The sequence below is a fragment of the Gadus chalcogrammus genome, chromosome 19 (genome assembly GCF_026213295.1).
Source record: "Gadus chalcogrammus isolate NIFS_2021 chromosome 19, NIFS_Gcha_1.0, whole genome shotgun sequence".
NCBI classification, from domain to species: Eukaryota; Metazoa; Chordata; class Actinopteri; order Gadiformes; family Gadidae; genus Gadus; species Gadus chalcogrammus.
This window is the reverse complement of record NC_079430.1, coordinates 17,801,633-17,814,244: the sequence shown is the minus strand read 5'-3', so window position 1 is coordinate 17,814,244 and position 12,612 is coordinate 17,801,633. Positions and strand designations below refer to the sequence as shown.

At 44.9% G+C, this 12,612-nt stretch overlaps 2 protein-coding genes across 3 annotated transcripts in view; one reads left to right on the top strand and one right to left on the bottom strand.

The window, feature by feature from the left end:
- Window positions 1–8,335, bottom strand: part of pphln1 (periphilin 1) — a 23,817-nt gene extending 15,482 nt beyond the window's left edge. The window contains exons 1-7 of one of the 2 annotated variants that reach the window (XM_056578246.1): window positions 8,261–8,335; window positions 7,547–7,601; window positions 7,251–7,315; window positions 5,705–5,995; window positions 4,240–4,301; window positions 1,264–1,392; window positions 215–399 (exon numbers count right to left, since the gene is read on the bottom strand). In XM_056578246.1, coding sequence (XP_056434221.1) covers window positions 215–399; window positions 1,264–1,392; window positions 4,240–4,301; window positions 5,705–5,995; window positions 7,251–7,315; window position 7,547 — 733 coding nt within the window. In that variant the 5' untranslated portion in view covers window positions 7,548–7,601; window positions 8,261–8,335. The other variant, XM_056578247.1, reaches the window with a different exon arrangement.
- zcrb1 (zinc finger CCHC-type and RNA binding motif 1) lies at window positions 8,290–12,612 on the top strand. Its single transcript, XM_056578248.1, has 8 exons — window positions 8,290–8,454; window positions 8,572–8,677; window positions 8,811–8,839; window positions 9,008–9,119; window positions 9,581–9,688; window positions 10,003–10,112; window positions 10,737–10,818; window positions 12,205–12,612. Exons 2-8 carry the CDS (start codon window positions 8,594–8,596, stop codon window positions 12,361–12,363), a joined length of 684 nt encoding a protein of 227 aa, XP_056434223.1. The 5' UTR covers window positions 8,290–8,454; window positions 8,572–8,593; the 3' UTR covers window positions 12,364–12,612.

Below are 12,612 nucleotides of genomic sequence, written 5' to 3'. Positions count from 1 at the left end.
TAATTCAAACGCATTCCCTGGTCGTTCATCGGGTTAACTTTCCACAAATGCTACGAAACTGAAAAATAGACACAAAATAAAATCGAAATATAATACTTTTGTAATGGAAATGGTCATAGTAATGAGGAACAGCATGGGACAGCTACAATGCAGGTGTTACATCAAACAGAATATCCCCCGCAGTGCATCATGGGAGGGGGCGGGGCCGGCTCACCTTTGCCCTGCTGGGGGGTGAAGGGCAGGGCCTTGGCCCGCTCCGGGGAGTAGCTGCGGCTGCTGACGCTGGAGCCCGAGCGGCTGTGGGGGGAACGGGGCAGCTCGGTGCGGCGTGGCGGGGAGCGCTCGCGGATGGGCGGGAAGGGGGCCGCCTTCCTCCTGTAGGACTCCCTGTCCTCAGCGCTGGGAACGCAGGGGGGAGGCGGGGGAGAGGGGGAGGCGGGGGAGAGGGGGAGGCAAGGAAGTGAGAGGCAAAGAAAGAAAGAAAGAAACAGAGATATAGAGTTAGAGACAGACAGGCAGAGACAGACAGAGAGAGACAGAGACAGAGAGAGACAGATATAGAGAGAGACAGAGACAGCCATAGCATCGCATCGCATGAATCATCGCATTTTGAGGGACTACTTTCTCTGCAGCAGTGGAATTTAACCTATGTATCAGTCCGCCGCTGCCATAGCCTACTACCAGGAATATAACACTGCTGCTGAGACACAGCAAGTCCCTCAAAATGCAATGCAATGCAAGGTTGGTTTTATTTCTAACATTATTCTATCAACACAGACATTTACAACTATTACTGGCGTTATAGTTGATTTGCCTCGGGTGTACTGTGGAGTGGGTAAGACTGATTTATTAGCAGGCTAGCATTGCCCGTTGCCGTGCGCTAGCCTAGCACAAGCAAACTCTGCAACTAGAAGGACTGAATGAAATGTGTTGAAAACTGTCTCCAATGATGAAGAACACCAAGGCTACCTTGGGAATCAGGGAATCATGTCAAAAATTGCGAACTACCCCTTTAAGGGGGCCTTGCTCAAGGATTCGTGCAGGTCTCGTTGGAGGTATAACCCAGGACCTTTCGGCAGGATAGCCACTCCACTGAGGGAACAACCAGCAGCAAAAGGACCGCTGGACCTCATCAAACCTGGTCCCCCCTACAAGACCAGCTAGCTTAGACTAGCGTCTTGGGCCAGCGAGCTGCGCCCAAACCGGGCTCCAGATTTGACTTCAAGCGGCCTCCCTCCTCCGTGTCCCCCCCCCCCGACCTACCTTCTGTCCAGGCTGAGGATGGCCTGCATCAGGGAGTCGTCCCCGCTCTCTGGGAGGCTCCTGACCGCCGGATACATGCCCTGCTGGGTGCGCACCGGGTGGGGGGGCGGGGCTCGCATGCTGGCAGGGCTGGAGCCATAAACATACGTGTCAGTATCGGGACACACACACACACACACACACACACACACACACACACACACACACACACACACACACACACACACACACACACACACACACACACACACACACACACACACACACACACACACACACACACACGTATTTATACTCTATACGCTGATATGCCTCTTTTAGGGAGAGAGCTTCAAAGAACTGTGGTTGCACGGGAGAAAGGCCAGACTCCCAAGAAATGATTTAACGTTCAGCAGACAGATTTAATCCAAGACAAAATTTGTAATCTTATTCGGCCCCTTCATCTCATTAGATAAAAGGCACAGATTCACGAGCGGGGGAGGGGTTGGGCCCTCTCGCTCAGAGATGCCTTCACTCAGATGGCCTGCAGGCGTTGTTGTTCAAACACAGAACCGGGGGATTCAAACATCCTGCCCACTGCATAATCCCGCCTAGCGAGGCCTTCGTGTTTCCCTACTGACTCACTGCATGATGTGCATTGCATGCAGACGAGAGGCCGATGCATCCCTGTGCAGAGATCAAGACGCTCAAGCTGCACCATGAAGCTTAAGTCCTGTAGAGCAGTGCTTCCCAACCTGGGGGGGGTGCCAGAGAGCCAAGGGGGGGGGGGGGGGGGAGTGAAGCCTCTGACGGCAAGAGGCAAATTGACGTCCGAGGAGTGCCGCAATTTCAGAATGTAGCAAATGCAGCAGCAGTGCGCCCGTGCGTGCCTTTATAACAGCTAATCCGAGCTTGAAAGAACTATTTTTGATCACACGGACCCCGCGATTGAAAATAGACCTGCCGCTAAGTCACGCCCCCCCGTCGTTACCATGACGACCTCGGACAAACAAACCAGACTCGATAGCAAAAACATATGGAAAAATGTCAGCTGACAGTATATGCAAGCAGGTTTTGGAGAGGTTTTGGGCGAAAAGGGATTTAATTTTGCATGTTCCATCAGAAGTGAATTAGGGAGGCCCTGGAGAAAAACGGTTGGGAACCACTGCTGTAGAGCAACGATGAAACCCATTCACCTCACGGTTATTTAAAAAGTGGTGATTGTGCTACCTCCACACTGAACCCCACACCCCCTGGTGTCGGGGAACTTCACATCCTCCCATCCTAGGTTTTTCTAACCCCGTCACGGGCGGAAAGGTTTTTATCTTTTTTAAGAAACCTAAAGTGATATTGAACCTGACGCTGTGTTTGGAACAAAAAGCAAAAGCAGCCCAGGGAACGTAACAAAGAGCAGTGTTCAGATAAGAGGGGGAGGAGAGAGCCTAATATGGTGTCGACCCGGCACCAGCATATGGTGTAAACACACAAGGTGGAACGGGTCCAGCGGCCCCAGATAATGGTTTCAGGAATGTGGACACGACTGTTTCCGTTCCTGCGCTTCGTCAAGGATCCCGACGCCAGAATCCAACATCAACACTGGCCCCGATGACTCAACCCTTCCCAAGTATTATATTATTTTATGTTCTTTTTACATTACAATGACTGTTGCAAAAAATGTAAGTGTCACATATTAACATTTATACAATTTTATTGTGTATGTGCATACGTCTTCCATATATTTTTTAAGTATTGTATTAGATCCAAGTCTTTTATTCGATGTGTCTTTTACTCTTTTTTCATACATGTTAGTTTGAGTCTGCCAGGTGGGCAGCTTGCATACGCTCACTTGTTTCTGACAAACCAAATCACAGCCATGGGAGCTGGTTCGTAACCAGCTCAAAGCTGTTTGGAACAGAATGGGCGTCAATGGATCGCCAACTGCCCAATTACGGAACGTGGCTACACCACGAGAAGGGGGGGTTGAGCCACATGAAAATACTGGCTGATTGTAATCTGGACCTAGAAAGAGCCATCAATTAAACTATAAAAAACCCGGCCAAATCATTTAAAGTAGAAACATAAAGCTGCGCTGAAATAGCAGCATAATTGAGTTACTGAGTATCTGGTGATCTTCATAACAAAAAGAAACGTTGTACAAATGATCAAGTAAATTTGAAAAACCCCTTCAACTCCTCTAACGGGTCATAGCGGGAAAGCCAGTCTCGGTGTGTTCATTCTCTGGAGGGTGCGTTTGAGCTACGGCAGCCACCTCCGTGATCTACGCCCGCGGTTTGGAGACCCACGAGGGAGCCGGCCGGAGGCCAGCGGACCGGCGCAGAAGTATAATTCACCGCTCAGCCGCAGCCAGCCCGGGTCTCTGAGAGCCGGTCTGAGACTGCCTTGAATGGAGCACCGCGAAGGGATGAAGGAATGAGGCTGAGGAAGGGCCGACACAGGTTGGACCACACGTCCGTGATTTATGATGTACTGTACTGTACAAATAAACCTTTCACACTAGGTTATTGAAGAATGGAGGCGGGCCCCCCCCCCCGCCAAACCGCGCCATCCCTATGGGATAGAGCAGAAGCAGGGCCCACCGAACTCTGGTTCATAGCACAGGCCGGACTGTGTTGTGGTACGGCGATGGGGTTCATATTCCATCATGAAAAAAACTAGTCATATCTATTGTAAATATTGGTCTCTAATGCCAACCAAGTACCCAAATAGCTCAAAAAGGGGATTATATTTGGTTTGAAAGGCAAGCAGCAGGTAAGCAACAAGGACAATGTAAACAAAAGACATGGAAAAAATCTGACAAATTAGACATACCTGCACTTTTTTATAGTTTATTCACGCAACTAAAAGTCATCCAATGTGCCTTACTTCACAGTTATAAACTGAACATAATGGGGGAAGAAACAAATATACAGGGCAAGGGTTCTCTTCAGCCAGGGCCAATCGCTGGGTCAAACACAGATTTGAACCAGCAAGTCTTACCCAAACTCGGACGTGCGCGGTGGATGGGGGTCTTCCCGGGGTACTCTGTATGGGTATTCTTCCTGACAAACAATAAAGCACACATAACATACACACGGTTCTGGTCAGAACGACACCAGGAGAGAATTCAAAAAAATAAAAAAATAACATATTCCGGCTTGTTTTCTTTATACAACCATTACATCACCAAGTGCAAAACGGAGGTGGGTGTAACGTTTCGTCGTCCTCCAATTACCCGCCTCGTACAGCAAATCTAATCCTTTAGGATCAATAATACACATCCCGGACGTGTTAAGTGCTGCCTTAATACCCCCGCTTACGTGGATGCAAAAACATTCACACTCCTAAAAGTCTACACGTGTAAGAGTATAAGGTTTCCATAAAATACAGCTCTTCATCGCCATGGATTTGAATCACTGATCTTAACTAGAATGTGCGCAGAGTGAACACTAGGGGGCGGCATAGACCAGCACTCCACTATAGATGTTGGACACCATTATTGTATCACCATTAAATACAGAGAATGCTTCTTCCTAGTTTTCCCAATCTTACGTCTATATTTTAGTGAGAGTTACCTCTATGTACATTGTGTCCCTAACCTGGGATACAGACATATCTGCAAGCTCAATGTTTTATTTACTCTGGCGGATGCAACTGGCAGCCCACTCCGTCCTTTCAGACATATTTTCCAACCTGCTTGGGCAAAACACAATTGTTTACCTATTGTACCTTTTCGTACACAGCCATGATGGCTCCCACGGATGTGAAACACGACAGTATTGAACAAACTGGCCGGGTTATTTTCTCTAAAAGACGAACAAACAGCTGCTTTTAAAGCTGTCGTTGATAAGGAAAGATGTGTTTGCCGTACTTCCGACAGGATTTGGTTAAGTCTAACGTTTCCCTGCTCTGATAAGACTTCCTTCCAATGGCGTCCAGAGGACTTTTGGTCCATGCTCGTTGGCAATACCCCTTGTAAAACGAAAATGAACCGAGAGGCCTGTTTACATTTGCATTTACATTTTGGCACTTTAGCATACGCTTAACCAAAGTTCCTTACATAGGTAAATTTGTCAGGAGAAGAGTAACAACAACACATCCCTTTCGGTACAGTAAGGATGTTCATAGAAACAAGTGCCAACTTAGCACTTACAATTTCTAGGTTAACCCTTTCCCCGAACACAACAAAGATATCTAGGCTAAGACGCGACACAATGCTAATGCTATATAGGTTCCAGACCATTACTTCCGAAATTGGTCTGGTGATGTAAGGTGGCCGAGTAAGGTGGCCGAGTAACGTGGCGAACTACCCGTGTTTTCTCCCCGTGTGTGGCCGTGTTTTCTCCCACACTGCTCGGCCAAAGAGATTCTTATAATGGGAGAGTGCAGAGCGGGGGGGGGGCTGTAAAGACGCCCCGGACACAAATAAAATAAAAGTACAACCAATAAAAAAATCATAGCTCACCCTTCTCGCCGGCGGTCCGGCCCGGCGCTCGGCGGGGAAGTGGGGGTTGCCGCGGCCGTCGCCATGGTAACCCCTCTGCTCCTCGGCGTGGTAACTGCGAGGGCCGCCACCGTTGGGGAAGTACCGAGGGGCTCCCTCGTACTCGTACCCCCCCCCGCCGCCGCCGCCGCCCCGGCCGCCCCCGCTCCCGCCACCGCCGCCGCCGCCGCCACGGCCGTAGTCCTCGTCCGGGCGGCCGAACGGACCCCTCCTCTCCCCGCCGGCCCCCCCCGGCGCTCGGGGGTACGTCATCTGGAAGGAACACATGGGGAGACGTCACACCACGGACCCCATCGGCGCCGTCGCTCGCTCTACATCACTCTGGGGTAAAAGGCTTCGTGACTGTTCCACGTCGACGCAACGCAAGGGGTTTTGCGGGGGACACGTTACGCCCTCGCGGACTCTCATTGGGTCCATCGCAGGGGCCTGACGTGCGCCTCCAAAAAAAAACGCTTTACCTTGCGTCGAGGCGACGCAGCAGCAAGGGCTGTGATTGGTCCGCTAACTAAAACCCAACGCAGAACCAAAACCGGGTCCCGACTGAGCCTTACGATACCGCTAACTTGACCCAAAGTAGTACAGCCGCTTGGAAAGCTTGTGAAGCTTCTTATTTGTGGTACTTCAGCTCATACTGGATAGATTATGAACACAAGATGGAGACTAACGATATGTCCTTATTTTTTTCATAAGTATTGCCCTAATTTGATGTTCCATAAAAAATGCACTTTGGGTTTTTATCGCACTAATAAAAATATAAAAAAGAGAGCCAGGGCTTTCTGAAACTGAGCAATATTTACCAAGGTTGAGTAAATATTATCCCAATTAAAATATATTTTGGGTGGAAATGTGCCATCAAACACATCAGTTTGCGTGGACACTAATTAGAAGGCAACAGTGACCTAGGTTAATTGCCTCATTTCTGCAGAGGAATCTGATAAATCCTATTTTAGTATTTTTCAGCAGTCTCGCCTTCTTTGGTCAATTACAGCCAGTGGACATCCACGTATCCCGTAGATGTAATCCAATTAATATAAGTGAACTTCAACCTTGTAGCCTACCAAAAACATGCTTGGATGGGCTTTAGGGATAACAGGGGGAGAGAGCAGAGCTTTTAATTTGCCATTTCCATTCCAGGTCCGAATGTGTGTTTTTGTTTTGCCCTGTGTTTTCATCCACTATTCTCAGAGCACCCTGCGTTGCAAGATATTAAATAATTGGAAGAGCAAACAAACTGGATCAACTGAGGTAGCACTAGACTCGACCCAACCTTAAAAGCATTGGCCTCCTTTGCAAAAGCTCAATGACAAAGCTGTGCTAAAACATTGGTAAATCTTTGAGTTGAATTTGAAAGATGGAGACAACTAAGAGCCCGGAAGGATCAATATCAGAGATCCACATTTACAAATACTTTTAAAGAGTCCAATCAACTGTTATGATTGGTCCAATGTAAAACCAAATCAAACCATGCCTAGGCTAAGGATAGTCACGACATAAACAAGGGACTCACAGCTCTGTCTGGTATGAAGCGCTCCTCGTAAACATCGCGCGTGCTCCTTTCTCTTCTATACGTCACTGGAAGGGGGAGACCAAGGATTAACAGGCAGTTTCATAAAGAAGATTAACTCAATACCTACCTTTACCGTTAAAGATCACATTTATATTTTAACTCTTATTGAGTATAGTATATTTTAGTCTTAGTTTATAGTTGTTTTAAATGTCTTTAATACCATCCTCTACTTTATGGTGCTTTTTTAAGCCACTGTTGAATAAAGAAATACAAAACAAGGATGAAAAGAGACTTACTTGTTAGCTAAATAGCTTGCAGAGAGTTTAAACAAAAAAAGCTCTTCAACCCGATCTATTGGAAGATGGAGACAAGTTTAGTGCATGCAGGCAAGACTATTATTGATCAATGCAAAGATTGAACTTTGACTCCTAGAAGAGGGCTTCAAGGGGACGAGCCTCTTTTAAATATTTGAAATCATTGATGTCTAACAGATAGTTGTGTATCATTTTTAACGAAACTGCATTTGCGCGTATGCATTTGAAGTGCATCCCTTGCAATGTCCCAGAACTGAGATGATTGGAGATGCATCAGAGGTAAGCGAAAGTGAACGACTGCGTACAACGTTACAAGACGACCCACTTTTGTAATCTTCCAGCAGTGTTCACACATGCATACGTGTATCCATTAGTTTCCATACAACTTGATCACTACAAATAGTTGAGCAGAGGTGTAACTTTTAAAGTACAACAGTTAACTTTGTGTTGAGGCAGATTCCTACCCTATGGTCTCTTATGGCAGAATGACACTATTGCTAATGCCCCAACCATACAGCTTCTTCAGAAATAACCACATTACCTCGGCTCAGAACGACCTAGCCTCACCAATCCCTGAATAAAACCACGCCAACTGTTTAAGGCAACGTGAGCCTGTTGACCAGACGCCAATAATTGGTACGAAAGCGAAACAATAACCATGTAGCTGTAGCATGTATGCTAGGAAAAGAGTCTCACCTCGACTTCGTCGGTATCAGCAGTGACAGTGGCTCTGATTGGACGAGGCGCGCCTTACGTCACTGCCCTGCGACATAATGTTTTCGTTTTCGTTGGATTCGCACCATAATACATATTCATATTAGACTTTAGCAGGTTTTTTATCCTTTCATTTCACCATACTATAATCGTTTTGATTGGGGTTCACGTTGTGGGTGAGTTGTCTGTTAAAGTAATAAGAATGGTAGACGAGTATTTCTATTTATGTTATTATGCATGCGTCTGCATTTCTTTGACAATTCATACTTATTAAACCCAATTTATATGTCCAGTACCCTACCAGATGAGACCAACATGAGCGGGGGTTTGGCACCAAGTAAGAGCACTGTGTATGTGTCGAATCTGCCTTTTTCTCTAACCAACAACGACCTTCATAAGGTATTGTAGCAGTTTAAACCACAATATGATCAATACTTGGTGATTGTGTTATATATTTGCATAGACTAACTCCAAGTGTACCGTGTTTGCAACCAATTTCGACTGAGGTATTTGTCATCTGTTTCTGTTTCAGCTTTTCACCAAGTATGGCAAAGTTGTGAAGTAAGTGCATCACATCAAAAACCCTATTTTCAAGAACCTGTATCTTGCGTGTGATCCTCAACCATACGTTGTTGTGCTGAAGTTTCTTGTTAGTATATCCACATGAGTAAATTCTCATTACGAAAATATAATTCATAATATTAACAACGTGGCAATGTGTTTTTCAAGGGTTACAATTGTAAAGGATAAAGAGACACGCCAATCTAAAGGAGTGGCGTTTGTTCTCTTTTTGGACAAAGAATCAGCCCAAAACTGTTCACGAGCATTAAACAACAAAGAGGTGAGACTCCACAGAATGTGCAGGCTTCAACTTACCTTAAAGCCAAAGACGACTGAATGTGTAGGCCTCTATTCACTCCCAAGATTGATTGTTTACTTTCTTTTTAACCACACTAGTAACTCAAATCATCATATCTACTAAGTGACTAAATGGATCTAGTCAAAGTGAATACAAAGATTGTTGCTTTGAACTATTTCATTGATGTCCCTAATAACAAAACCTAGATATATTTTTTATGTAATTGTGTAAGAACCCAGGGGGTGCGGATTAGAGATTATTTTATCCAAGGCCTTGGTTACACTTTCTTTCTTCCTTCCTTTTTTTTTATTTTGGCCTTGGCTGCAAACAGGGACTTACTGTTAATTTGTAGGTCCATGTCATTTATGAGGAGGATGGGCTTAGACATAACAGCACAGCTCTCTCCGGCCCCTACTGTTCACAGCTAACTCTTTTTCCTTCAGCTGTTTGGCAGAACAGTGAAGGCAAGCATTGCTGTTGACAACGGGCGGACAACTGAGTTCATCCGCAGACGGAACTACCAAGACAAGACAAAATGCTACGAGTGTGGGGTAAGTCTGTCCATCTTCTATGTTCAGAAGAAGGTTTATATATATGGGTGGTTGGATTTCTCTGGGGTCTAAGGGCTAGGGATAGCGGTATCAGTTACAAAAAAAGGTGATATTTTTAATAGATTCAAATTATAAAACATGTTGGAACATGATAAGATAAATAATGTATCAATATTCAAAACTGGTCGAACATTCAAAGACTGTGCCATCTTTACTGTTAAAGTGATCTAATGTATGGCTGTGAAAATGGCGATATCCCCATTAGTAAGAGATGGTCCATGCATGCTCTTACACTCTTTTGTCTTCTACACTAGGATCCGGGACACCTGAGCTATGCGTGCCCTAAAAACATGCTGGGTGAGCGAGAACCACCAAAGAAGAAAGAGAAAAAAAAGAAAAAAAAAGCAGGACAGATAGATCATATGTAAGTAATCACCTTAGCGTTAATCAATGTCCCATCTATATATAATAATGCCTTATTAGGTACAACTTGTAATATACAAAATAAATATAAAAATAAAATACACACACACACACACACACACACACACACACACACACACACACACACACACACACACACACACACACACACACACACACACACACACACACACACACACACACACACACACACACACATCCATGTCCTATAGGTCAACATATGAATTATTATGTGTGTATAAGTCAAGTAAATTAATGTAAATGTTATTATATGCACTGAATGTACAGTATAGACTTTTAAGGTGGCTTAGGGCATAAATGAATATGACAATCATAATTTATACACACCGAATAACCAATTCAAAGACAGAGTGAAAGATCAGCACAATAACTCAAATGGAATTAAAAGCCAATGACCAAAGAGTTTTCTATGGCAGGTGCTAGTGGGTGTACAAGAGAGAGACACAAGGATGGAGGAAGGGAAATAATAAGAATAAGAATAATAAATAAATAAATCTGACACTAACCATTAACAATACACAAATAACCAAAACTGTCAAACGACTATTTTTCTCTCGTCCTGATTTGTTTTTTACCTCATTAGTGAAGAAGAGGAAGAAGAAAGTGAGGAAGAGGGAGGTGAAGACCCAGCCCTGGACAGCCTAAGTCAAGCTATTGCATTCCAGGTTGGTACCTAAAGTCCATCTAAGTAGACATGCTACTGCTCCGGAAACAGAGAGAATGTAGTGTGACTGAAAAATCATTATCTTAGGATCACTAGCACTGTCTTGTCACATTTAGTAGACTTGCTACTCCTCTAAAGAATGAGAGAATGTGGTTTTAAAAAAAAAAAATTGCGTTTGGTAACCATTGTTACACTGTGCTCTCTGTCTTATACAAGGGGTCCCCCATCCACACCTAAACAATTTCATGCACCGCTCCAGGTTTTCATAAACCATCTTTGGTCCAACATACCTGAACAAAGGGCCCAGAGAGTTTGATAGGAGCAATATTGGAGCAAACAACAGAATAACATACATTTGGAAAAGGCCTTGGTTAAACTGCTGTAGTTAAGATCGGAGAGTACTAATGCGAGAGAGCTGAAAAGAGTAGAAGACAGCAAGATTTAGAAAATAAACTACAGAAAAATCCCCTTGTCTCCCTGCTTACCTTGTTGACGAGCCTCCCTCCCTCCCACCCTATATTTCTCCATCATAGAGTAGTGTTGCTGTTCAATGATTGACAGGAAGGAGACGCCCTGCTTGATCAGAAATAAGCCAGGAGCAGTACAAAATCGAAATAGGCTCATGCAAAGGCAGGCGATGTCCAATAAAACAGATATTCCCCACAGAGCATTGCTGTGGCTGATGGATGCTTGGCTAAACCATTTCTAACAAATTCACTCAAATATTAGCTCTGAAATCTTACGTACAACACAATTTGAAGAGCTGCTTACAGTAGTAGCATGATCATTGTACTGTATTGTTCCGTTTTACCTATTCGGAACCACACAACACGTTCGCCTAGTAATGTACGTAACTCTGGTTGGGAATCACTGTATCAACTTTTTCAATGGTATTAGGTGAGGTGCTGTCTGTAAGATTCATGAGCTGTTAGAAATCCTCCAGCCATCCTGTCAGATGTTAATCTGTCGCGCTATACTGCGTTCCTGCCTGCCTCTGTATCTGTATTCAGAGTCGCAAACGCTCCCTGCTTATTCCTGACCAATCAGGCTATCTAATTTGTGATTCATTTTTGAGAATCCATCTTGCCTGTCAATCACATTGGAGCACAACCCTAGAATCAATAAGGGTCTCACCGTTCCACCACAGGTTGGTCTGAATGCAACACTTCCAAATGATGGAGAAACAGAGGGGAATTTTGTTTTGCTTGTTTTCTCTTTGGTTTTGCTCTCTCTCTCTCTCTTGACATATCTCAAATCGTCCCTTCAGCAGCTCTAAGTGTGAATGGAATGGATGGATTCCATTTCGTTCCCTGCAAACACACCGCCACAAATTCTCCATTCTTTGAGGTGCCATCTTCCTTCTTCTCTGTTTGTGTGTCCATCACAGCAAGCTAGTCTGGACAGCGAGCGGCAACGCAAGAGGAACAGGGAACAGGCGGCTGCCCTTAACGACGACAGACCTCAAGCCTCCACCTCTGACGACTCCAAGAAACCCCGGATCAAAAAGAGTGCATACTTCAGTGACGAAGAGGAGCTCAGTGACTGATCCTGTGGGGATTGAGGTCATAGGCTGTGTGTTAAATGTAGCCTACATATTTAATCGTTTTATACTGAATGCCCCTTTTTTAATATGTATTGTTTCGGTTGAATAAGGTGTCAGGACTGTGGAAAACAGATGTCTCACATTTGGAGTAAAATGTGTAATATGAGCTCTTTTCCATTCCATGTAAATAGTGTTTTTTTTATATGGATTACCTAATTTAGTCTTATGCTGGCCAATAAACTGTTCATAGAA

Coding starts and splice junctions, on each gene's coding strand:
- zcrb1 (XM_056578248.1), top strand. CDS start 8,594: ATGAGCGGGGGTTTGGCACCAAGTAAGAGCACTGTGTATGTGTCGAAT. Junction 8,678..8,810: donor CCAACAACGACCTTCATAAG/GTATTGTAGCAG, acceptor TTTCTGTTTCAG/CTTTTCACCAAGTATGGCAA. Junction 9,120..9,580: donor GAGCATTAAACAACAAAGAG/GTGAGACTCCAC, acceptor TTTTTCCTTCAG/CTGTTTGGCAGAACAGTGAA.